The sequence below is a fragment of the Mesoplodon densirostris genome, chromosome X (genome assembly GCF_025265405.1).
Source record: "Mesoplodon densirostris isolate mMesDen1 chromosome X, mMesDen1 primary haplotype, whole genome shotgun sequence".
NCBI classification, from domain to species: domain Eukaryota; kingdom Metazoa; phylum Chordata; class Mammalia; order Artiodactyla; family Ziphiidae; genus Mesoplodon; species Mesoplodon densirostris.
The window spans coordinates 84,341,718-84,368,044 of NC_082681.1; the positions used below are offsets into that span (position 1 = coordinate 84,341,718).

The 26,327-nt window shown below is 44.8% G+C and overlaps 1 protein-coding gene across 1 annotated transcript in view; it reads right to left on the reverse strand.

Annotated features, from left to right (window-relative positions):
• Nucleotides 1-2,305: 2,305 nt before the first annotated feature.
• MSN (moesin) overlaps nt 2,306-26,327 on the reverse strand; it is a 67,611-nt gene continuing 43,589 nt past the window's right edge. The window contains exons 3-13 of the mRNA XM_060088107.1: nt 18,172-18,267; nt 16,752-17,026; nt 15,321-15,404; nt 14,495-14,641; nt 13,062-13,158; nt 11,148-11,311; nt 8,558-8,688; nt 8,137-8,297; nt 6,809-6,901; nt 5,308-5,532; nt 2,306-4,479 (exon numbers count right to left, since the gene is read on the reverse strand). Coding sequence (XP_059944090.1) covers nt 4,315-4,479; nt 5,308-5,532; nt 6,809-6,901; nt 8,137-8,297; nt 8,558-8,688; nt 11,148-11,311; nt 13,062-13,158; nt 14,495-14,641; nt 15,321-15,404; nt 16,752-17,026; nt 18,172-18,267 — 1,638 coding nt within the window. The 3' untranslated portion in view covers nt 2,306-4,314. The remainder of the gene's footprint in view (nt 4,480-5,307; nt 5,533-6,808; nt 6,902-8,136; nt 8,298-8,557; nt 8,689-11,147; nt 11,312-13,061; nt 13,159-14,494; nt 14,642-15,320; nt 15,405-16,751; nt 17,027-18,171; nt 18,268-26,327) is intronic.

The following is a 26,327-nucleotide window of genomic DNA, read 5'->3' on the forward strand; positions in this document are numbered from 1 at the left end:
TCTTGACTAAAGGCTTCAAGAAACACCACCTATGCAGATATGTAAATGTGGGATGGGGAGATCTCTTTAGGAAGAGGATTGGAAACAAAGCAGGTAAGACAGTAAGGGTGTCCCATGGTAGACTGTGTACAGGTCTGGCGCAGATACAGGAGATAGTTCAAGGCTAAGTCCTGCCATTGTGACAGTGGACAAGTACCTTTGATCCTTGAGCTTCAGTTTCCCACTCTACAGAATGGGGAGAAGGGATTAGATCCAGCTATCTCTCTGGTCCCTTCCTGATCAGATATTATAATTAAGGGATATAGTAAAGCAAACAATGGAGCACTACTCCTGGATGACAGAGAAGGCCTGACCTAGGCCTTGAAGGCCCACCGAAGAGTCAGGAAGCAAGTTCTAGGCCCCTATCTGTCTGACTGCTTGTGTGACCTTAGACAAGTCTCTTCTCTCTCAGGAAAGTATTTGTCTAGTCTGGACTCCAGTGGCTCTCAAAGTGTGGCCTCTGGCACAGCAGCATCAATGCAAATTCTCAGGTTCCACTCTAGACCCACTGAATCAGAGACTCTGAGGTGGAGTCTAGTAATCTGTTTTAGGCAGCCCACAAAGTGATTCCAATAGACAGTAAAATTTGAGAACCATTATTCTAGATATTTTCAAACTTTTGCAGCAAGGGAGCCCCCCCCCCTTTATCTCTTCTTTTTTATGGATTTGTAATTTACATACATCTTGATGAATTTTTACATGTTTGTACCCTGTAACCACCACCCAAACCAATTGTATTTCCATGACCTCAGGTTTCCTTGTGCCACTTTCCAGTCAATCCCTACCACCCCAGCTCCAGACAACCATGCCTGCTCTAGAACTTGACATAAATGGAATTATATGTTCTCTTTCGTGTCTACGCTCTTTTTCTATACAAGATATTACCTGTGAGATTCATTCATATTGTTGTGTCAGTAGCTGATTTTTCTTTAATTTCTACTGCTGAGCAATATACCATTGTATGAATATACTATAGTTTTGTCCATTCTCTAGTTGATGAATATTTGTGTTGTTTTCAGATTTGGAGCTTTTGCAAATAGTACTGCTACGTCTTTTGGTGGACAGAAGCACTCATTACTCTTGGATATATACCCAGGAGTACCACCACGCCTTTTAAAAATTAAATCTTCTTCTTTTGAGATCACTGTAGATTCACATGCAGTTATAAGATAAATAATACAAAGAGATCTCATGCACACTTTATTCACTTTCCACCAATGGTAATACCTTGTAAGCTATGGTATAACATCACAACCAATATATTAATATTGACACAGTCAAGATAGAGTATCACTGCAAGGATCTCTCATGTTGCTCTCTTATATATCTAGATCTACTTCTCAGATGGCTTCCGCCCACTTCCTTAACGGCTGGAAACCTACACTTTGGAATCATTAAATACATTGATACCTGTGTCCCACTACTAGAGATTATAATTTGATCTGAGGATGTGGTCTAGGCTTTGGAATCTTTAAGATTCTAATATGCAGACAAGTTTGAGAGCCACTGCCTCAAAGGGTTGTCGTAAGGATTTAAAGCTCACAGAATACATACTTACTTTTCCTTGCAAGTATTGGCTCATCAAGAAGGGAGCTGGTAAATAAGAGTATGCCAGGTCCAAGACGGCCTGGAAGGCTGATCTGGGTCTCAAGTTTCCTCGTCTGTAAAACTGGGATAACCATATCTAGGCTACAAAATTGCCATGTTTTCTAAACCATAAAGTACAACATCTTTTGTACATACATATACTACTCTCCATTCTTACTTCATACTCCACTCTCTACTACCTTTTGCAACAGTGCTCAAGGTAATTTCTCTGACCTTCACTGGCACTGCAATAAGTGAGGGTAGTAGGTGAGCAAGCCTGGAGGCCTTCCTGAAAAGAGACAGGATAGGGCCTGACCACCCCAGGGGGAGTCCAGAGATATAAACCGCCCCCCACAAGCAGCCCCAAAGCTCCAATGCCAAACAAGCCCAGGAGCATCATATGGTCAATGCAGGGCCCATCTACACCAGAAAAAATTGGCCTAGGGCTATGGAAAGGGCACAGGCTATTAAGTCATACAGTCCTGGGCCCTTGGGCAGTTATTCTACTTTTTCAAGTCCATTCCCTCCTCTATAAAATGAGGATAGTCATATCCACTCTCCATAGGACTGAAGTGAGAATGAAATGAGACCAGGGATAGGAAAGTGGTTCACAGGGTGCAAATTACAGTGAAGTATCTTACAGCCACCACTCATGCCATAAAGAAAGATCAAGTCACAGTGAAGTCTTCCTAGATTTTATTGGCACTGAAATAGAACATTGGTTAAGCATAAACCCCTCCAAAAACAAATTTTAAAAACCCCAAAAATACACACACACAAAAACTGAATATAAAATCTAACCTTTTTCCCCAGCTTCCCTGGGGCGGGGGGTACTACCTTTAAGGCAGCTAGATTGCTCCACAATTCCAGGTTTGAATTTAGCCAATATAGGGCGTATCACCAAGAGAGTGTCAATATAATTCACAGCAATGCACATAAGACTCCGCAAGGTCAAGCAGGAGGCAAGGGGAGGGAGGGATCAAAGCCATGGGCTCTGGGCTAGGGGCACTGCATGGAAGGACAGTAGGGCCCCTTGGGGAATGAACTTTGAGGAGAAGGCAAAAATAGGAACAATAAAACCAAATACCAAGAACCTTAAAAAAGGACTGTATGACCTATAGTGACAGGTGATATCACTAATACTGAAAGCTTCCTACATTAATTTTCCTGGCAAAATATTCTTTTACAATATAGTATATGCTTCCTAGGTGTAGGGGTGGTAAGGGAATGAGGCCAAAATGATCCTGTCCCAACACTAATATCTTCTAAGGGTGCATTAGCAAGAAACGCAGAAATCAATATTGAGTTAGATGCCACTAAAATATATAATACTGGTGGAAAGAAAAGGAGCACACATGAGACAGAGGAGGAGGAGGCTGCTTCTGGGTGGAAAGAAAGAGGTGGGAGTGTGAAAAGGACCAGGCCAGAGCCCCTAACAGCTCTCTGGTTTAACAGCTCCAAGGGATAGCACAGCTGGTGGCAAGACCTGGGTTAGAGGTTTATTAAACAGAGGCAGGACCCAATCACCACCTTGGAGAGGTGTAAACTGTAGGATCTGGGCCACAAGCTTCTCTCACCATACTCAGCTTCTTCCACCCACTCACCAGTTGAGCCAACTGACATCAAGATCCAGGGCTCACCAAACCAAGGCCTTAATGGCCCTGAAGCAGGAGCTGTGGTCCAGGTAACTCTGAAGAGAGAAGTGGTCTGGGACCCCTGGCAGGTAAAATACTGAAGGCATGTGTGAACAGTTCCTCCCTTTAGCAAGAGTCCTGGATGGGCCTGGCTGGGTTTGGGGGTAACCATCCCTACTGTTCTACCTGGAGGGGGGTTGGGGATTGGAGTGGGGAGGGGCAGATCCCAAGAGGGGAAGAGGAACACAGAATGATAAGTAAGGGATATCTCTGCCCATAAAGCTCACTTGAAACAAGTCTAGGCTCCCATAAGGCATAGGGGCAGATCCTCTACCTAATCTTGTCTGAACAGAATGGCCAACGGCCTTCCAGGATGTTGGTGAAGCCTCTTGCAGGCACTGTCTCCCCCATATCACCCTGAAGAGAAACTAAGTCCCTGAACTCAGGGACAAGGTTTACTGGGACCGAGTTTGTAACAGGCCCAATCTGGGAGGTAGAGAGAAGAATGAGTGAACATCTTTTTAGCCTCCAATCATTACAAAGCCTAAATAACTCTAGAAGGAATGGACACTGGGAGGCCTAATCCTAGGGCAGTTGACATCCTAGAGCATATAGCCAGGGCTCCGCCTCCTTCTCTAAACCCTGTGATGTTCCAATTCTGCAAATCACAGGACCATGAAGAGTAAGGCAGTGGTGGGGGCCAGTTTTCAATGTACTACACTTGACTCCTGCAGAGCAACAGTAAATATGGGGGTATTTCCCAAATCAAGTGGGAAGTGCCTCTGAGCTGAGAAAGTGACCTCTTCTAGAAAGCTAGATCACCTGGGATAGAAGAAAAAGAGGGTCCCATCATCACCATAGTGGGCCATCTCTCTGCCTAGGGAAGTGAGTGAGGGCTGAGGGGCTAGGTTTGGTCCCATGGCTGTACTGAATGTTTGGCATGACTCCTGGGCTGCTCTAGTTAGTGGCTCCAGCACAGTGTGAGTTAGGCAAGAGTGTAGGAGTGTGGGGGCAGGGAAGAAGGGAGGAGGGGTCCCTAGAGGCTGGGTGCCCATTACATGGACTCAAACTCATCAATGCGCTGCTTAGTATTGCCCTGCCGGATCTGGCGCAGGGTCTTGTATTTGTCTCGACCCAGTCGCATGTTCTCAGCATGGATCATGTCATTAGCAGTCTTCTTGGACTCATCACGGGCATTGGCCAGCTCTGAAGTGAGGGCCTGTGAGGGTGCAAGGGGATAAGGGGTTAATGGCTTCCTCTCATTTTACCTCCCCTCGTTAACCAGATGTATTTCCTGATTTATTTCCTTCTTACCTTCCTCCCACCCTCTCCACCACCTTTCTCTCTCACTCCCCCACCCCTGCCCCCCTCTTTATACACAAAAACACAGACACACACATTTTTTCAGAGCCATTTCCAGCCCTGTTAGAACTGCAGTGGGGCAAGAATAATAATTAAAAAAAAACAGAACACCAACTTAGCAGATCAACTGATGACAGAATCCTGAGAGTAGAACAATACACCAAAGAGATTCAAGTAGGAATTGTGACAACTAAGTATTTTCTGAATATGAGGTAAATGGAATATGGGTGGAGGACGGAGCAAAAAAACAAAAAAAAAAAAAAAAAAAAAGGAAGAGGCGGTCCAGGCTCTGATTAATAAGTGAGAGGTGGGACTTCCCTGGTGGCGCAGTGGTTAAGAATCCACCTGACAATGCAGGGGACACGGGTTTGAGCCCTGGTCCGGGAAGATCCCACATGCCGTGGAACAACTAAGCCCGCGTGCCACAGCTAGAGAAAGCCCACACGTAGCAATGGAGACCCAACACAGCCAAAGATAAATAAATTTATAAAAAAATAATAAATAATAAAAGAAAAATAAGTGAGAGGTGCCCTCCCTTAAAACTCTCATTGAGAAATGCTCAAGCTCCCACACAGCACTGAGACAGGCTCCTCTACTGCTCCCGTGCCCCGATGATCTAGGGAAGGCCATGGGCTACTAAGTCAATACACGTGGTCTCCATGACCCTTTGGGTCCGCCTCGATACCTTCAGGTGCTTCTGCACACGTTCATTCTTCTCTGCCTCGGTGGTACGTTCCTCCTCGCTGCGATCCTTGGCCATGGCATCAGCCCGCAGTTCGGCGCTGGCCTCTGCACCGTTCTCATCCTGCTCATCCTGCTCATTCTCGGCAGGCTCTGCCACATGAGGAGTGCTCATGGCAGTCTTCAGCTCTGCACGGGTCTTCTCCAAGTCTTCTTGTACCATCTGAGCCTGTCCAGTAACAGAGGAAGAGAAGGACTGGCAGTCAGACCAGGCTAACTTGCAGCATTCCTATGTGTGCCTAGAATGGCCCAGCAGAAAGCAGGCACCAGGTAGGCCAAGTCACTTTGTCTGACTGATCCTGAGTTCCTTCAGCTGTATAATAGGAGTAATTGTACCAAATTCCCTGGGGGTACTGGAGAATTCTGGGAAGTATTTGAGAAAGCCTTGAGCTCCTTCTCCCATGATACCCACTGTCAAGGAAGGATGGAAGCATGAAGAAACCCAAATCCTCACATCGGTCAGAATGGCCATCATCAAAACATCTGCAAACAATAAATGTTGAAGAGGGTGTGGAGAAAAGGGAACCCTCTTGCACTGTTGGTGGGAATGTAAACTGATACAGCCACTATGGAGAACAGTATGGAAGTTCCTTAAAAAACTAAATAGAACTACCATACGACCCAGCAATCCCACTACTGGGTATATACCCTGAGAAAACCATAACTCAAAAAGAGTCATGTACCACAATGTTCACTGCAGCACTATTTACAATAGCCAGTTAATGGAAACAACCTAAGTGTCCACTGACCAATGAATGGATAAAGAAGGTGCGGCACATATATACAATGGAATATTACTCAGCCATAAAAAGAAATGAAATTGAGTTATTTGCAGTGAGGTGGATGGACCTAGAGTCTGTCATACAGAGTGAAGTAAGTCAGAAAGAGAAAGACAAATACTGTATGCTAACACATATATATGGAATAAAAAAAAATGGTTCTGAAGAACCTAGGGGCAGAATAGGAATAAAGACACAGACGTAGAGAATGGACTTGAGGACACGGGGAGGGGGAAGGGTAAGCTGAGAAGAAGTGAGAGAGTGGTGTGGACATATATACATGACCAAATGTAAAATAGATAGCTAGTGGGAAGCAGCCGCATAGCACAGGGAGAACAGCTCGGTGCTTTGTGACCACCTAGAGGGGTGGGATAGGGAGGGTGGGAGGGAGACGCAATGGGGAGGAGTTATGGGGATATACGTATATGTATAGCTGATTCACTTTTGTTGTAGAGCAGAAAGTAACACACCATTGTAAAGCAATTACACGCCAATGAAGATGTTAAAAAAATAAAATAATTTTTTAAATAAAAAATAAAATAAAAGGTACTTCCAGGTATTATCTTTAAAAATAAATAAATAAATAAATAAAAGAATCTAAGGAACTGGAGCCTTTGCATATGATACCCCATCCCACACTGCTTTGTCCTAGGGACTGAACCTTACCTTCTGCTGCCATTCCACAGCCTCACTCTCCTTTTTCTGTCGGGCCATCTCCAGCTGGGAGATCCGAGCTGTCAGCTCTGCCATTTCCAAGGCCTGTGGATCAATTGGAAGCTTATGAGAGGTGGGCCTTCTGGTCCTCAGGCCCCAGGTGTCTTCAACCCCAGATCCCCTGAGAACTAACAGGGAACTTGCCGCTCCACTTGCTTGCTGCTCTGGAGGCTCTTTTTACCACACTTCCTCCAGGAAGCCCAGAGGAACACTCATTTCTCAGATCTACTACAGCACCCTATTAACTCCAAACTATTTCCTTATAAGTCAGAGCTCCCTGCCTAGACTATAGACCTGAGGACAAACAACGTGCCCTCTCTGGCTCTTCCTCATCTCTCTCTCTCCCTCTCTCCCTCTTGGTATTGCCAATTGCACAGTTAGGGCCTCAGTAAAGTTCTGGAGATCACTGTGTCACTGCCTGAAGTGGCAGACCCTTCCCTGTTATCCTACCATGCTCAGGGCTCCACTAAGACTCTTCCCAGGACAAGTATAGGAATGACACTCAAGTGTCACAAAGTGATCTGAAGAAGGGAATAAAGCTTATGCATGCCCTCACACTTTGGGCAAATTTCCCAGAGGACATTTCCCCTTGAGAATTAGGTTTTAGGTTCCTGCACTCCCACTCCAAACAGTACAGGGGAAGAGCATACGTCAAGGAATTTGGGACACAGGTTCTTAATTTCTGAGTCACAGAACCCTTGGAAATTGTGATGAAAGTATAGATGCTCACACTTCTCCCCTAAAAAATGTATAGACACAGTTTTACACGTGATTTTAGGGAGCAAACCTTTAAAAGAGAGGCAGAAATGACTTCTCATTCTTACTCATTCACAACCGTGTGACCTCTGATGAGTCTCTTCAGCCTCTCTGGGCCCTAATTTCCTTATCTGGGCATATTATCCCACAAGGATTAATCTCATAGGGTTATTAGGAAGAGGAAATAAGGAAGTAAGGACAAGGGAAAAGTTGCTAGTATAGCTTGTAACACACGTAGCTAGTCAATCAAGTGTGAATCCCTTTACTTCCTTCCTCCCTCTCTCCTTTGTCAGGTCATCAGCTCAAATCCCCAACTGCTAAGAAAGAGAATAAAAGTAAGGGTTAGGGAAGAGTATGTGCAAAATGACTTCTCAGCTTGCTTCTGAAGGAGCTATCTGCTGGAAGCCTGCTGACAGTTACCCTGCTGGAAAGAACCAGTCCTGCAAGCGAGGTAGCTGTGAACAGGTAGGCAGACAGAAGAGAAAACTCAGGTCCCATAATCCCAGCCCATTTTGTAGCTTTACCAGTTGTTCCTGGGTCTTCTTCTGGTCCCGGGAGGCCTGCAACAGGGCCTCCTTGGCCTCTTCAGCTTCTTGACGCTCTTTGGCCAGTTTTTCAGCCTCGCTCTGGGCACGCTTCCGCTCCTGTTCAAGTTCCAGAGCCCTGCGGGTCTGTTCTTCCAGTTCTGGGAAGAGAAGGTAGGGGAAAGGTGGTGAAAAGTGCAGAGATCAAGAAGGGACACCTAACTTCCTTCTTGGAAATGCTTCACCCCATGACACAGCTGGCAGAAAGTTCTAAGCACTCTTCCTCTTGCTCCATCACTCCTCTATTCTTTAGCCATATCTGGAACATATGGCCTGAGTCTGCAGCTCAGACAGAAGCGTTTCCAGCTCATAGAGTCAGACTGTGGGAAAACCCAGTCTCCAAGGTGACTCCAAGCCTCACCTTGTTGAGCCTTCTTAGTCTGTTCCTCGATCTGCTTCAGCCTCTCCATCAGTTCCTCCTTTTCCCGTTCAATCTTCTCCTTCTCCTTTTCTGCCATCTCACGTTTCTTCTTCTCATTTTCCAGCAGAGCACTAGGAAAGGGGAAAGAAGGGATGGAACAGGATAGCAAGGCCACATGGAAGCCTTGGAATTCCCAAGGCTCCCTGGCCCTGGCCCCTCAGTCCCCACCCATCCAACACACTCAGGGCTTGTGAGGCAAGACCACTCTCCCTTCTCTCTACATTCTTGTCCTTACATCACAGCCCTACGTGGGCCGGTATGCTCAGGGCCCTGTCAGTTTGTCCCAGAATCAGGAGACCCAACCTGGACTCTCAGCTTGTCCACTACCCAGTGGGTAATCAGTGGGTGACCTTAGCTACATCATTTCTTTGCTCTTGCTCTCAGCAACCTTATCTGTAAAATGGCCAAATAAGTCCTGCCCTATCTACCTTATAAAGTTACAGGGAGAAAAGTTTTGGATCTGTGCTGATATACTGTGGTTCAAGTCTGGTGATCCCTATGGCTAGGGCATCAGTTCTCTGCCCGCCCTCTGAAGCTCAGCTCTAGGCTCCTTTTCCCCATAATTTGTTGTAAATCTAAAATAAGTATTTGCTTTTTCTTGCCCCAGCACCTCTTCCAGGAGGCCTTCTTTTCTCCCTTGGCTAGATGTCTTTTCTCTTTCTGACCCCTCAGAATACTTGGCCCATCCTTCTCCACCTCCCTCCTCCCTGTTATTTTTCTCCATAGTACTTCTTATCATGTCACATACCATATAATATGCTTATTTGATCTGTCTGTCTCTTCCCACTAGAATGACAGCTTCATGGGAGCAGAGCAGAGAATTCTGTCTTTTTTTTTCACTGCTCAATAAATATATATTGAGTGAATGAATGACACAGCATTTGTACCTTGAACCGTTATATATATACTGTTTTTTCCCTTTCTTCTACTATACTGTGAGGTCCTTGAGGGCAGGTTCCTGCCAGATCCAGTTCTGTAAACTGCCCCTAATATCATTTTTTCGGAATAAATGTGAACTTCGGTGTCTAACCTCTCATACACGGAGTCATTTTACAGCCTACTAGATTAGAAGCCTCCTGAGGTTCCAAACCCTTTATGACAGAGTATCTACTAAAACAGTGCTCTCAAACATTAACATGCACAGGAATCACCAGGGATCTTATTTTTCAAATAACTTACTGAGGTGAAATTCACATAATATAAAATTAACCATTTTAAAGCGAATAATTCAGTGGCATTTCAATACATTCACAATGTTGTATGACCACTACCTCTATTAGTTCCAAAACATTTCATCACTCCAAAGGAAAACCTCATACCTGGTATTAAGCAGTTTCTCCACATCTCCCCTCTCTCCAGCCCCTGACAACCACCAATCTGCCTTCTGTTTATCTATTCTGGATATTTCATATAAGTGGAATAATATAATATGTGACCTTTTGTGTCTGGTTTCTTTCACTTAGCATAATCCTTTAGAGATTCATCTACATTGTAGTATGCATCAATACTTTGTTCTAAAATTTTTAATGGCTGAATAATATTTCATTGGATGGCTGTACAATTTGTTTATCCATTCATTCACCGATGGACATTTGGGCTGTTTCCAATTTTTGGTTATTGTGAATTGCACCGCTATGAACAGGTATGTGCACGTACCTGTTTGAACACCTGTTTTCAATTTTTTTCAGTATATACCTAGGAGTGGAATTGTGGAATTGTATAGTAATTCTACACTTAACTTTTTGAGGAACCATCAAATTGTTTTCTACAGCAGCTGAACCATTTTACATTCCCACTAGCAATGAGCATGAGTTCCAATTTCTCCACACCCTTGCCAACAACTGTTATTTTCTGTTTTCATTTATTATATCCATATTAGTGAGTGTGAGGTGGTTCCTCACTGTTGTTTTGACTTGCATTTCCCTAATGACTAAGGGTGTTTTCATGTGCCTGCTGGCCATTTGCATATCTTCTTTGAAGAAATGTTCAACTAGGATCTTAAGTTGCAGATTTTGAATCAGCAGCTTCAGGGTAGGTCTCAGAATACTGCCTTTCTAAAGTTCCAAAGTTGATGCTGATGCTGCTGAGCTTCGATGCACTTTGAGTAGCAAGGGGCCGCAGTGCAAAAGGGCTTGGTAGGGAAAATTCTGGTGGCTCTGCCCAATTCCACTCCAAAAACCCTAGAGTCCAGGTTTAAATGTGCATGAAGCCTTCTGCTACTGCTGCTATACTGGTCAGATAGCCCAGAGCAACCCAGAGTCCACCTAGAAGAGCAATGGCATGAGGGTCATAGATAATGGGGAACTATGAAATGCCCCTCCCTCCTATGAGCCTCTGAAATCCTAGGGTTCTAAATGCCTGCCTCCTGGGGATGGGGATGCCTGAGACTTAATGGAAGGGGTGTATCCCTGTACAGCTCTCTCTCCCCCAGTACCAGGATGGCTTCATGCCTTGCCTTTAGCAGGCTTGGCACCTCTGAGAAGCTTCCTTGCCACAGCCCTGGCCCCTACTTCAGTTCCACGTCACCTACCGCTCCATCTGTTTCTGGTGCTTCTCCTCCCGGGCCTGTGCCTTCATCTGCTGCACCTCGATTGTGTCGGGCTTGCGGCGGCGCATGTATAGCTCATGGTTCCCCATACACAGAGCCAAGATCCGCTTGTTAATCCGCAGCCGAGGAGCATAGAAGACGAAGTCCTGGTGGAAAACCAGCAGTCAGAAAGAGTTTAGAGGGACAGATGAAGGTGGGCTTCTGCCTTCTGAAAAGCTAAGTCCAAAAGCACTGGAAAGATCATGTTACAGATGGGAAGACCAATTATCAGAGTGGTGAAGTGACTTGCCCAGGGTCAGATGGCAGGTTAGTGGCAGACCCAGGACTAGAACCCAGGCTTCTTGACTCCAAAACCAGTGCTCTTTCCACCGAGCCACAATTTCTTTCAACCTTTGCTTATGAAAAGCATCCTAAAATACCCTCAATGCAGTTGAAAGATAGAAACTGACTTTATCTGCTAATTAGATATCCTGCTGGGTCTCAGGGGCCTCTCTTAGAGGCCCAATAATCCCTGCATAATACCGTGGTGAGTGTAGTATGGGTGGGCTGTGCTGGTTCTATAATCTCCTAAAAGCATATCCTAGACCGAGTCCCTTAAATCCTGTTTGGAATAAGGCAGTTTGTAAACGCATACATGAATATATAAATCTCCTGAACATCAATTATCCTGTTTGTTGCTTTTTAAATATGCCCTTGATCTCAGCTGGCTTTGTTACTTACCTTTTTCTGATGAAAGTTGAGCACAGCAGCAGTATTAAAAAAACAAAACAAAACAAAAAAACAAAAAACAAAGAAAACAAAACAAAAAAAAACACACACAAGAAAATCCAGTGAGTTTGAGTTTGTTACTACAAATACCACTGGACCAAGGTCACCAGCTGATGGGCTAACCACCAGCTCCTCTGCCACTGAACCCAAACTACTACCGTCTCACATAGCTTGGGGTGCAGTAGAAGAAGCACAAGAACCAGAGGTCAAACAACCTAGGTGTAAATCCCAGCTCTATCATTTTTAGCTGTGTGATCTTGGGCAAATCACTCCATCCCTCTGAAAGTCAATTTCATCACTTATAAAATAGGTATGCTACTACCTACCTGACAATGTTGTTGAGGGTTTAAAGAGACAACATATATAAAGTTCCTAGCAGGGCAAGTTCAGAGACCTTGGAGCTGGAGAGGAACGGTTGAGGCCTCATGAGAAAGGTCTGGTTCAGCATGGCCATTGGCCCTTGTTGGACGTGAGGTACATCAAAAGAGGAGACTCTCATCTCAGTTTTCTATCCTATTCCCAAGCACCAGCTTTCCAGTCTCGTCAGCCACAGGCAACTGAGTAGGTGACAGGTGTGGCAAGCATGTTAGAGGAATGACTGGACTGAAAGCACTTCCTTGATTTTGGATTGCTCTGGAGAGAAGCCTTGAGAGGACAGCAGCAAAGTTATAACAAAAAGAACACCTGGAGAATCATCTTTGGATCTGGACTTCTCCTGTCTCTGTCCTTTCTCCGCAATTAAATATAAATCGAGTACATTAACAGTTTCCACTTTCTAGGGCCTAGAGGCTTTAAAAGATAAGATGTACTCTCTGTTTCTACCCCAGAGCCTCAGGGAAGTAAAAGACAGTGGCTAAGAGGCAGTAATTAGACTGCCTGTGGCTCTCCACAATCCATGCTTCTCCTGAGACACAGGTAGCAGTGTGGCACCAGTTATAGGATGCCTCCTGACCAGTTCTTGGCATCAGCATCCCCTTTCACTGCCAATCGCCTTTTGTGCCTCCTATTCCCACCCACATACACAAAAAAAGCCAAAAAAGGGAGAGAAATATAGAATGATACATTTGCTTTTAGCATTATCCAGGCCTTGGCAAGTACCTGTGTTGGCCAGTGGGAGGAGTCACTTACCGGGGCTTTTTTGTCAATGGGCTTGATGACAAATTTCTTGTCATTAAAAGAGATGTTCCTGATTTCACTCCAGGGGAAGCCTATCTTAGGAGTCAGTCTGTAAAAATGAATGCCAAGAACATTAGGATAAAGGCAAGACAAGAAGGACTTAGAGGGTTGGTGCCTTGCCCTCCCCACCACCAACTTCTCCCTTAAGGAGGTAGATTCATTGCCAGCTCAGTCAGTGTCATCACATGCCGCCAGGTCAGTTGCCAGCATTGAGGGTGCACAAAGGACCTCCTGATACCACAATCAACATATCCCTTGTCCCAATATCTGAGGTTTGTTTTATTTTATTTTTTGTTGAGGCATGGACCTTGTAACAATCTCTCACAAGAATCCCCAGCCCTACTTAACTGGAACTCTTCTACCCAAGGTTGTAAAAGTTGGGGAGAAGGTAAATAATGAGTTCCAAGACTCAGAAGTTACACAAAACAATAATATACTGATCTCCATCCTCATCAAGAGCAAGCCAAGAAGGGACTTCCCTGGTGGTCCAGTTGAGAATCCACCTTCCAATGCAGAGGACACGGGTTCGATCCCTGGTCGGGGAACTAAGATCCCACATGCTGCGGGGCAACTGAGCCCACATGTTGCAACTACTGAGCCCATGTGCTCTGGAGCCCACATGCCACAACTAGAGAGAAGCCCGTGCACCGCAACAAAGAGCCCATGTGCCACAACTAGGACCCGACATGGAAATAAATAAATTATATATATATATATATATATATATATATATATATATATATATATATATATAAGAAAAGAGCAATCCAAGGAAAAAAATAAGCTAGTGAGATAAGGCTGTAGCAAGAGGGATTATAGGCCAAAAGGCACTTAATCTTAATATGCAAAGGAGATTAATTACAAATCGTGACAAGGTAGGTTTTAGACCAGTGTTGTCCAACAGAAATATAATGAGAACAACACATGTAATTTTAAATTTACTAGCAGCCACATGAAAATAAGTAAAAAGAAATAGGTGGAATTAACTATAACAGCAGTTCATTTAACCCAGTATATGTAAAATACTATCAGTTGAACATGTAAATCAATATTTTTAAAAATATCAGTGAGACATTTTGTATTCTGTTATTCACACTAAGACTTCAAAGTCCAGTATGGAGTTTATAGTTATAGCACATCTCAATTCAGAGCAGCCACATTTCAAGTGCTCAACAGATATATGTGGCCAAAAGCTACCATAGTGGACAGTGCAAGTCTAGTCAATGCAAGATTTAGAGGCCTGAGGGAGGTTGTACAATCATCTGGACTGGTCTAAACTAGGTAGAAGAAGAATGATATAGGTGGGACCCAGGAAGTATAATCCTACTCTGTCAAATCCTAGGTGTCAAAGTGGCCCAAAAAACTAAGTAAGCTCTGAACTATACCTGTCATTCTGCTCATAGATATTGAGACCCAGGGCATCCACTCCCAGCCACAGCTCTGAGCCTTTCTTGTTCTTGATGCTGAAGTAGTTCACACCATACATCTCCAGATCCTGAGCAATCTTCAGATACTCCAGGACAGCATCCTCCCTAAGCAAGAGAGCAGGGTGCGGTGGGGGTAGGGAATATAGGGGACCCTGTGAATCAGACCCAGGAAGACAGAAAGCCTACTTGTACTGCACTTCTGACAAGAATCTTGCTATAAGGGGTGGGAAAGAGGTTGGAAGGCGAACAGATGATGGCGAACAGAGCACAACATGACTTTTGCCAAAACATGCTCACAGGAGCCTCAGGTCTGAGGTTCCCAAGGGGAATAAAGGCAGGCTGACCCTTGCTGGCCTCTGGCATGTTAGCTATCACAGAAGCCTCGTACGCAGGCACATTATTAGCAGAGCCCAGATGAGGTGGTGATGGCAAAATGGTAAGATTTGTTCTTCAACTAGACAACTTCCAAATGGCATGCCATGTTTATAGAGTTCCTTCTTCATTTCATTCCTGGGGAGGAGACCCTGGTGGCGCAGAAGCTCCCTAGGGATCCTGAGATCCCCTCCGTTTCTTTATGGTCAAAACTCTCTGGGCTATCTGTTGCCATCATTCACAAAAAGTACAGCTTTATAATGGACCTGATTTGCCTTCCATTTCTAATTTCCTGTTTCTCTCTCTCCAACGTCCTCCAGTGTTCCTAGCCCTTTGCCTCTTCTCTCTCCAGAACCAACTCTCATTCTCCCTGCAGGGGCAGTAGAGCCCACAGTTGCTAGGGCCGGCTTACCTGAGCATGCCCCGGTGCTCCTCATGCCACACCTGGATCCGTTCCTCCCACTGGTCCTTGTTAAGTTTGTGCTGTTCCAGGACTCTGGAAAGACAGTGCATGGTGAGTAGTTTAAAGCACAAAGTCCAAAAGCAGGGGTAAAGGGAAGTCTACTTAGCTCCCTAAGTGGTTGATGCAAAAAGAATGTGGGGTCATTACACCAGAAGCAGACTGAAATTACAGCAGGAGGTATTAGTTAGACATAGGGAACTGCCTGAGGGGTATGAGAGATACAGAATGGGTGACCAAGAAAGACAATAGGAACACCTTCCTTTGTACCTTTAACCAGAAAATCCAATAATGTGCTGTGGTCTCTAAGCAGAGCAATAACATGTCAACAGTCTGTGCTGGCTTGTGGGGCTAAGAGTAGGAGCGGGCCTCGTGGAGGCATGCACGCGCTCTCCTAGATCTCTGTGGTACCAACAGTTTGCATTTGTGAGATTATTGCTCAGGGATAAGATTATAGCCTGTGGCTACAGAACAAAGAACTGAGCCCAAATGGCTCTGGGAGAAACTATTGATAATGGGCTCAACCTCCCAGATCTACTAGATCATAAACAAGGCTTGCTTTAAATAAGCTATCTCAGACATTATGGCAGTGACTTAGGTAGAGTCCCAGGCCACAGCCACTATCCCTAATACCTTCAGGTGAGTTGTACATTTGCCACAGCTCCACTGGGACTGAGGCTACCAGAATGAAGCAGAACTTTTCCTTCCAATCCAAAAGCCTATGAAAATAGCGAATGGATGCAGTGGGGTTAAAAAAATCAAGAGACTAGGGTTCTAGGTCACCTTAAATGAGCTGTGGGAGATTGAGCAGGTCAGAGTGAGCACCTCTGAACATCTATTTCCTGAGCTAATAAGGATTGTGCTGCCTTATTCATTTTGTGTGTTGTTGTGATGCTAAAACAAGAATAATGAGTGTTTGAGAATGTTCAATTTTGAAGCTTACAAAAGCAGAAATCTCTGTACACTGGTTATCAATATTAAAAGACTGTTTGAGCTCCCCACATCCCTGGCTTAAGTATTTCTCACTCCTATGAACCTCTGATATAAGAGGTCTAAATCAGTGAAAAGGATTGAGAAAATGGAACCGGGGCAAGGAGAATTAATCCATCTCTGGTTCTCTATATAAGCACCTGTTTCCAGGGCAATGAAGTCCTGTAATTAGACAAACAGAGGAGGAAAAAAAGCTTTTTATTTTGAGAACCAGAGAAATAACAACAGGGTATGGTGCCATATGCAAATGTGTCTGTCTGAGCAGCATAACACGGTCTTCAGACAGACCCCAGTGGAGAAGGACAGATCTGGCAACCTCTGTATAATAGGGATCAGCCAGCTTTGGGCTGCAGCCCACTCTGACCAGGGCAGAGGGCCAGTACATCACCTCACCTCTGTGGCAGCAACTTGTCCCCGGCCAAGTAGCCAGACTTGTGGACTTCCTTATTGAAGTCACCATACTTGGACTGGACAGCATAGGAGGCCAGCAACACAGCAGTCTCAGGTGGGCAGTAAATATCATCATTGAGAATGCCCTCCTTCACTTGCAGGAAGAATAGTCGCTGTGTGATGTCCTGGATCAATTCCTCGGATACATCCTCAGGGTAGAACTTAGCCCGGAACTTGAAAAGCAGGGGGCTTTCCTTCCGCACATCCTGGGCAGTCACCTGGGAGCAGCATGGGGTTATGGTCTCTCATAAAATAGACTTTAGGGGTGGGGGAGTGGCTGTAGGGTGGGGAGAAGACACTGAAAAGTCATCAATTTGGATAATCCCAAAGAGTTGGGTGGCAATTCTCCTGGTAATTCAGAAAAGAGACACATTACTTTCATTGGGGACCCAATCCCATATCCATAATTGCTTCCTGTTGGGAATTTCTTCCTGAAATAACCTAACACCCACTGATAGTCATAAGCCCTTAAGCCATCATCATCTGACAATATATCCAGCTGCCCCCACGTTCTGAAAGTAGGCTTAAGAAACTCCTCTTTTAAGGCTCCCCCAACTCCATAAATCAGCAAAATAAAGACTAGGATGTATGACTGAGGTCTGGGAATTCGCTATAGGCAAAAGCACAAATCAGACTGTCTTTTAAAGCCTGAAATTGGCTATTAGCGGCTCCACATTTTTCCAACAGAAGTCTCCACTCTTTGTGAAAAGAAGACTCTGCCAGCAGAAGGTGGGGCACCCAGCCCCTAGACACTGTCAGGAAAATAAGCCATAGGACAGTATGGAGACCTCCAAGGACAAAGTCAGCCAGTCTGAGGATAATGAGATGGAGAACTGCCATGTCCCTGCAGAGATGTTGCTTGGAGGTGGAGAGTTTGAATGGACATATACTTAAACCATCCCACTTGGAGTTCAACTGAGATAGAAAATCAAGAAAGAAGGACACATCTGTATGGGGCTCAGGCATCAGTTGACAGGCAAGAAAGGGGACAAGATAAGATTATGAGACTTTCAAGATTCTTTCCAGTTTAATAGTCTATGACTCTCTGTTTAACAAATTTCCTAAAGCCCTTCAGTTTGGAAAGGAAAAAAGGATACCAATCCCCTCCTGAAGAACTACTAATGGCTATGGTCCATAAGTGGGTCCCATCCTCCTTGGAGACTGGCCATTCTCACTGTTAGGAGTCCAAGTGGAGACAGCAAGAGGTCTGCCCTTATTCTGATCTACTGGTCGATCAGAATTTTTCACTCATGAAAAACTGAGCCCTAGATGCCCTGCATTTGCCAGCGAACATATTTTACACCCCTGAGAAAGATCTGGTAGAGGAGTGAATTCCAAACCTGACAATGGGATAAGCAATTACCTTCTTATTGAGTTTTAGCCAAGTAGAGAAACCCTTAGTGTCCTGGTACTGCAGACCAAAAAACCAAACTTCCCTCAGGCCGATAGTTTTCACCACCTGAAAGACAAAACACAAAACAACCACTAGTTGAGTGCCTACCTTGTGCTAGGCACAGAGGACAGAAATGTGGAGCTCACATGGTCCCAGGGTCTGGCAAGAAAATATACTTGGGCAGGAGCTAAGAAACGATGTCAACATCTCTCTGAACAAAGTACTTTCGCTGAGGTAGGGACTGGATCGATTACTTATGAGCATGACCACACACCAATAACTTGATAGCCATTATCTCCTTGAATTTTCACAATAGCACTATGATATAATTACAATTGGGCCCATTTTATAGATAATAAAAGTAAGGTTCAGAAGTGAAGGTTCAGTTAGTAAGTAGCAGAGTCAGGTCTGTTTGACTCCAAACCCATTCAAATCCAGTACTTTCTGCCACCCCCCCCACGCCCCCTCAATTATGCCATGCAGCTTCACACACCCAGGATGGATTAAAAGCTGAAGGTAAAAACTGTTGGTTTAAATCCTGAATCTTGTTCTCCTGGATTACTTTTTTATGTTTAGCAACTAGGAATAACGCCCACACCCTTCAGACTGAGTCCTATTTACAATGTCCAAATAAAGAATGTTTGAGGAGACAGAGCAGGGACTGTGGTATCTATACACCCCAAAGCTGTGCTGTGCCTAGGGGCTGAGATGTTTCTTTCCAATCCTGATTAGAGTTCAGTCATGATTCCCCTTTACCACTCACACAGGTTGAGAGTGGGAATGAGGGTGGAAACAGGGTGAGTACCTCAGTGTAGTAGCTGAGGGGCCCCGTGGTGTTCTGGGCATCTTGGCTGAGCAGTGGGCAGGAAAGGGAGGCCAGCCAGGAGAAGACAGATGGGGTCTGTTTTCTAGTCCCCGACATTAGCATGTAAATAGTTCTGGCTGGTGGCTCAAACCCAGCATGCCCACCATTGGGGATAGAGGCAATAAAGCTGAGCCACATCCTAATGAGGTCATGCTGGCATCAGAGTCTTCTTTATATTTTCTTCTATTGTGGGGGGGTGCTGGGGGGGGTGGTTGAGGTGAAGAAATTTACCTGGACTTAGAAACAGGTAACAAGGACCCAGGGTTGCTTATGTCTTCCCTGTGAATAAATCAGTATCTCCCCTCAAAACGCATACACGCACGCTCACACACACACACACACACACACACACACTGCACTGTATCCAAAGTCTGCACTACACATCCAAGGCCAGGCCCCATAGTCACTCCCAGAGCTTACAATCTAGAGCTTCAGAGGTCCCAAGGAAAAAGTGGATCATGCTTATTAAAGTACCTGTTATGTGCCAGGTACCAAACACTGAACAACCATGAGATAGCTATTATCTCCATTTTATAAATGAGGAAAATAAGGCTTAGAGAGGCAACCTGTCTAAAACTGTAGAGCCTAGACTAGAATCCTAATTGTATGACTCCAAAACCTATACGCTTTTCTCTTGCATGCTATATCATAATGCCAAGGGCTCAAAGGATCTTAGAAGCTCTGGGGTTCCCAAGTGACTAACTCCCTTGTCTCTCTTTTGGCCCAGATATCCCAGCCAGACAATGAACTTTGACTACCTCTGCATCTAGATATAGTTCCTGGCTTTCCCACTAGACTCAGTCAACAACAGCTTTGGAGAGAAGCCATATCCCGAGGTCATTAACCTTCATTGCTCACCAGGGTATGCATGGTGATCACCCTTCCCTTTCTAGCTTGAATCAGGTATCAGAAAACCTCAGTGGAAGTCTCAATTCTGTCTCCAACTTGCTGTGTGATCTTAAGGTAGCATATTTCCCTCTCTGGGCCTCAGCTTCCTCATCTATCCAGCTTCCCCATCTACTACGAACGGTGTGGCTTAAATGACCTCTTTCTGCTTTCAAGTTCTACCGTTCAACTAATTAGGTTATTTGTAAATTACCAAGAAATACAACCCAATTTCCCACCTACCTCTTGCCAACTTGGGTAACTAGGAACATGCTTAGAAAAAATAAATGAAGGAAGGTGCAGGGTATGAGGAAAGATCAAAAGACTTCCAGGATTCAATGGCAAGGTGAGTCCTTGGCTGTAAGTCAATAGGCAGTAGGAATGACCAGGTTTTAGATGACAACAAAGTAGTCATGTTGAAATGTGATTTTGGCTTTTTTGCAGAGGATAGAGGAAGAGGATGTGGACAGGAAAGATTTTTTTAAAGCACCTCTTATCCTATATCTAAGATAGGGCTTAATTAACAATTCTAATGGTTTTTCACCAGGCTGAAAAATAATAATGTGCCAAGGTACAATTGGTGGAAAGAAATAAGTTCCAAGAAACAATTCAGCCCCAAGAATGAAAGGGACCCACTGAAGATGTTGAAAATGGGCCATTAGGGCCAGGATGCTAGGTCACGGCAGGGCAGACTGGGAACAAAACTAGTAGGGCAGCAACTGGTTTTTGTCTGTACCAACGGCACAGCTGTAGAGGCTCAGAGACCCCAGAACTAAAAGGGAGTGAGGAAGGCACGGACGACACAGCCAGTCCCACAGGTCCCAGGACTAAGTTCCTTAGCCTCTTCTTGCACCATGTTGTCTGTTTCACTAGTGGGATGGCTAGGGGTGTGATGAGAAGAGGATCATGGGAGCCAAAACAGTTCCAGGATCTAGAGTATCTCTGAGGATAAAGTAATAGCTAAAGCGATATCTAAAGAAAGATTTCAGGATCAGCAAGGCATTTTAGTCTCTCTGAGCACTGCCTCTTCCCTTATGAATACAGAGAAATCAGATGCATATAAATTTTCCACTTCCTTAGGCTGTAGGGCTTGGAGAGATGAGCAATGTCTCTTAGCCTCCACTGAAGTCCTAAAGTGAGGAAGTGAGGGTGTGGGGGGAAGGAAATATGGTCTGAAGTCAGAATCAAGACTGAAAAAGAACAAAGGATAAAACAGATGACCCCTGGACCCCAGGCTATAAGGAAAACTCCAATTAAGGTCCACAGGGCGCTGGGAATCATTTGATCAGGCAACTCTTGGCCCCATTTCAAAGTCCTGAAATATGGAAATGAGGCCAAGCTTAGCTTGCTTCCAGCTTTGCCTCCAGCTGAGACCTTACTCCAGAGGAAACAGAAACCTTGTTTTCTAGTGGGAAAGAGTGTCTAGGTCCCGGTTCCAGGAACAACATCTGTGGCTCCAGTGACGGGTCCTTACCATTCCACTCTGAGAAATGGCTGCATCCCTGAGAAAAAATGTCTTTCTTTGCTCCCTTTGATTCCAGAGAGCCAGCTCATCTGGCCTGAGCTAGTATTTCTCAAAGCTGCCTTGGAAGAAATCCTTAAGCAGCAGAAGATAATGAATGCATATACCCAGGGGACGGGAGTGGGGTGGGGTGGGGGTGGCAGTGTGAGATACAAGAAGATGGCTGCAAGCCGCAATTTTTTTGAAGCCTGAAGGTTTAACCTTAATCATTTGTGCAAATTTTACTTTCTACTCCTTAAATATCCATGCTTTAATAATGAAATAGATATTATCTACAAGTAAAACTGATGCGCCAAGATACTAAATCACATCCACCCCACGGCTCTGTGTACCTCCTGGAACCTGCCACATTCACCTAGAGGGGCTAGGACTTCAGTTTGTAAGACACTGGCTGTGGATTCTATTCAGCCACACAATAGAAACCCCCCAAACAGACTGGAGCATTGCAGGATCCAAGCAGCATAGACTAGAAAACTGGGGTCCAGTGAGGGAAAGAGATTTGCCTCTGAGAAAATCCTCACTAATTACCAGGAGCATCTGGATGTAAGCAAGAACTCCCTTTTGCCTCTCTTTTGCATGTGAAGGCTACTTACGTCTGAGGTCTGGGGAGGGGAGGGGAGATTAGGTCAATTCTGGAAACCAAAGCCCCCCTCCTCATATCCCTTATGCATCTATCTGAGTAAATAAACTAGTGACATAAGCAGTCACTTCAGAAGCCCAGAGCAGGACTGGGAAGCAAGGCTTGAGCCTCAGAGGAAAACTGCATGAGAAATTATGTGCAAAACTGCACCAATGCCCAAACACCTGAGCCCCACTGAGATCCCATTACAGGCTTGGCAGCAGCTGCATCAGCCACCCACCTGAAAGCAAATCAGTGCACAACTGGAAAATTCCAGGAGGGCTGCCACCATCACTGCTTCTGCTACCCCACACTGCCTGTGCCCAAGTGGCCACCTGCTCAGTAACACAGAACCCATTCAGCTAGGGTTCTAAGTTTAGGGACCAAACTTTGTTCTTAGAATGGAAACAGGCAAATAAAGAGGAGGTCACAGAGGACACAGCTGACAAAAGGCACTGGGAAAATTGCAAATGCTATAAGCTTTGGTTCAAGCCACTATACTACTTCTTAGCTATCTGACCTTAAACAGGTATTTTCCCCTCTCTAAGCCTCAGTTCATCATCTATAAGATGGGGATACTATTATTATAATAATAGATATTAGTTATTTTATAAAACAAAAATGGTAAAAAAAAAAGAGAAGAAGGGATTACTGCCTTCAATGCAGAGTCGACAAATCCTAAGGCCTTCACTGAGCCAGAAAAGCATCCTGATTCCATGGCTCCCTTATCTGAACTCCCAGGGGAAATTCCACCCACTTATTTAGCCCTTAATAAGAATAAGCAACATTAGAATGCCTGCTATGCACCAGGCACTTTACTTACTCGAGGATTAAATAAGACTATAAAATCTCTGAGATTAGTGTGATTACTATTTTACTGAGGAAAGTAAAGTCCTAAGAAGCTAAACAAGCCATCCAAGGTCACACGGCTGAATAGCAGGACAGACTTTGAACCCACGGCTGACACCAAATCCCATGCTCTATATACCACCTCTATACACAACCTGAGCCTCAAGGGTGTTTGTTTCATTCAATGTGAGAGGAGAGTTGCATGTACTTTTCTCTGTTTCCATAGGTGAGTAACTCCAAGTTCCTTAAGGACAGAGATGGTGTTTGATAGGTCTAGAGATTCTCCTGGAGACACAGTAGACCTTCAGTCAATACTGAATCAGTCAATGAACAGATGAATGAATGGATGGATGCTCTGAGATTTCATCTCTCTTCTAGAGCTCAAAACCTTAAGTGGAGGGGGCAGGTAGAGCTAGAATAGAGCTAGAATAGAGACCACGGCTGAGGAGGAGCCAGGCAGAGGGTTCTTAAAGTGGAACTTATTATGGCAGCACTGCCCCCTAGTGGCACCTAGGTAATCAAGAGCCCTCGGAAGAACCTCATGCTTTAGAAATGGGGCTAAGTGACAAAATCGCTGTAACAAAATGTGTTCTCTCTCCTCCCTAGCTGTGAACACACTCACAAGAAGGAACAAAGGCAAACGGGAAGAACTATGGGCCCCACTTCCCTTTCCCACCAGGCCTTGTAACTCCTCAAGCTATGGCTTCCCATTGTTGCCTGTTATTTATCGCTGGTGCCAAGGAGGGTGCTTCCTCTCCAGTCAGCTTCCTCTCTGGTCATCAGCCAGACAACTGCTGGATTCCAGGATGGCCCCAGAGCTTCTGTCAATTCCTCCCAAGGAGTCCAGCTCCTTCCTCCTAGGCCCCTGATCTCCCTGAATGATGGATCTCAGAGGTCAGACAGAGTGGACTTCCTTCCTTATGCCTCATCAACTTAGAGAGAGGGAAGAAGGGAAGAGATCAAATCCCCCAATGGCCTGTGAACATGAACCTCTGAGGATTTCCATCCAGACCGGCCTTGGCCCCGAGAGTGCCAGATGCTCAATTCTGTGTCAGAGTTGAAATGTTTTTTTCCTGTAGTTTTCACCTATGGGATCCCAGCTCTGCTCCTTCTGACCTCACAGAACAGGATTGCTCCCTCCTTCCTACAACAGTCCCTCAGTGATCTCAAGACAGAGAATACATCTTCTCTTGAGTCTTCTCCAAGCCAAACAGGCTCATTCACCCCAAACAGAGTAGCACAGTAGGGAAAAGTATCATTTTACAGTCAGAGCTATATTTGAAACTCTGTATCACAATTTACTAACTACATAATCTAGAGTGTGTTTTTTCACCTCTCATAGGCAGGGTCACTACAAGGATTAAAACAAGGTTAGTCCATAGTAGGTGCTCACTAAATCATACTTCTCAAAACAACACTGAACTTCCTGGTGGGAAATCATGAATTTCCTGGTTTCCTCCCTTTCCTCTCCCCAACCAGTATGAAAGATTCAAGTCTCTCAAGGGCTTTTTTGGGGAAGCAGTAGCTTTCAGAACTAGCACACCAATCTGGCCAGGGCTCCCTACCAACTGGGCTTCCCTCAGAACCACACCCACAGTACGCAAACCAAACCAACACTAACAAAGAACTATCTGGCCCTGTGGATTTTCAAAGTTAATAAACCCCTTTGTTCAAGTATTTTTCTGCTCTAGGCTCTAAATTATGCCTTCCTCACCCTCCACAGCAACGCCCTCCAATGCAAATGGACAAAGCCCCCAGTGTTGAAGGCAGGGAACGGTGTCATTTGTTTGAGAGAGGTGGGGTATAGAAACAGGGCTCTGGGAAGGCGCCTGGGTAGAGGCCAAGGGAGTCTCTGGCACCCAGCTGGACTATAAAATCCACATTGGCTGATACTCTCCTCTCTACAGCTGCTGCCCAGAATGATACTGCTGTCTGAAGCAAAGGGCCCAACAGCCTACCTATGATATGGACACCTTCTCCCTTTTGTCCTAGAGACAGTAGAAGCCTATCTAGGAAGAGTTGTCCCCCCTCCAGGTATCCTTCCCCTCCCCACCCCCTGACATATGCCAATTACAGATCATACTCAAGTGAAGCATTTCCCTCCTTTTTACGGAAAGGGGTCATCTGAAACACAAATAGTGGGGTTAGAAATGGGAAAGAAAAGATATGGAATACAGAAATAAATGCCACAGATAAAAATCTGAGAGATAACCAGATTTGAGATATCAGTTAGACAGTGTACAGATGGGGAAACTGAGGCCCAAAGAGGGGAAAGTTTTGTGTAAGGTATCAGGAGAGTTAGTGGTAGAGCCAGGCCTAAGGCCCCAAATTTCCAACTTTCTATCCAGTGCCCTTTCGACTTCACCAGGCTGTCCCTTGAAAAGCTTTCCAATATAAAACCTGCATGCAAAGGGAGAATGCAAAACCTTAATGTAATCAAACTGCATTCAGTCATTCCAGACGAGCATTGTAATCACTTGTGAACTATGTGAATGTCAGCACATTAATTGTAGTAAATGTGTGTTTAAATGTTCCTCTGACTAATTTGCCTTTTTTAAATTAAATATCAATTACTACCTTTCACCATTCGATACAAAACAAACTCCAGAGAAGAAGCAAGTTCTAGCTAGACCCAAAGTTAACTATGCTGAAGATCTTCAAGCCCATCTCCCAACTCTAGCTGATTAATGAGACAAGAAGTGTTGCAGCATTTGGAAGCTATCATTTATTACATCTCTACTACATGCCAGATGCTTCACATAACACTCACTTCTCTATTTGTATTTTCTTATTGCCTTTCTCTCCTATTTCTAATTTATCCTTTCGTATAATTATAAACCACTGTAACAAGTTTTCTGAGTAGCAAGTGAGATACAAATGACATACTCTTTCATAACCTCACAAAAAGCCTGTGAGGTAGGTATTAGACCCACTTTTGGGGGGCAGGGCCAGGAGAGGAATGAGACTACCAACCCAGAAAGGTTCAATAATTTTTCCAAGGCCTAGCTACGAATATGAAGATTTTATTTCCCCATCTGTAAAATGGGGCCAGTACTAATTCCTGCATTCATTGGGCCTTGTGATAGTCAAATGATATGGTACACAAAATGTCTGTCACAGTACCTGACATACTGTAAGCCCTGGACAAATGTTAACTTTCATCTGTAATAGCCATAGACAACAATTTTTCCACTCTATCACATGACATCAGGGACTCAGGAGACATGCCCAAACTGTCCTCACATTTCTAGGCATATTTTCCTTCCTTTTACGTAGAGATCTGAATGGAAAACAGCCTTGCACCATCCCCATCTCCATCCTCTCCCCTCACCAGTCAGGAGTATTCATAGTAACAGAATGATCTCATTTGAATATAATCTCCTTCT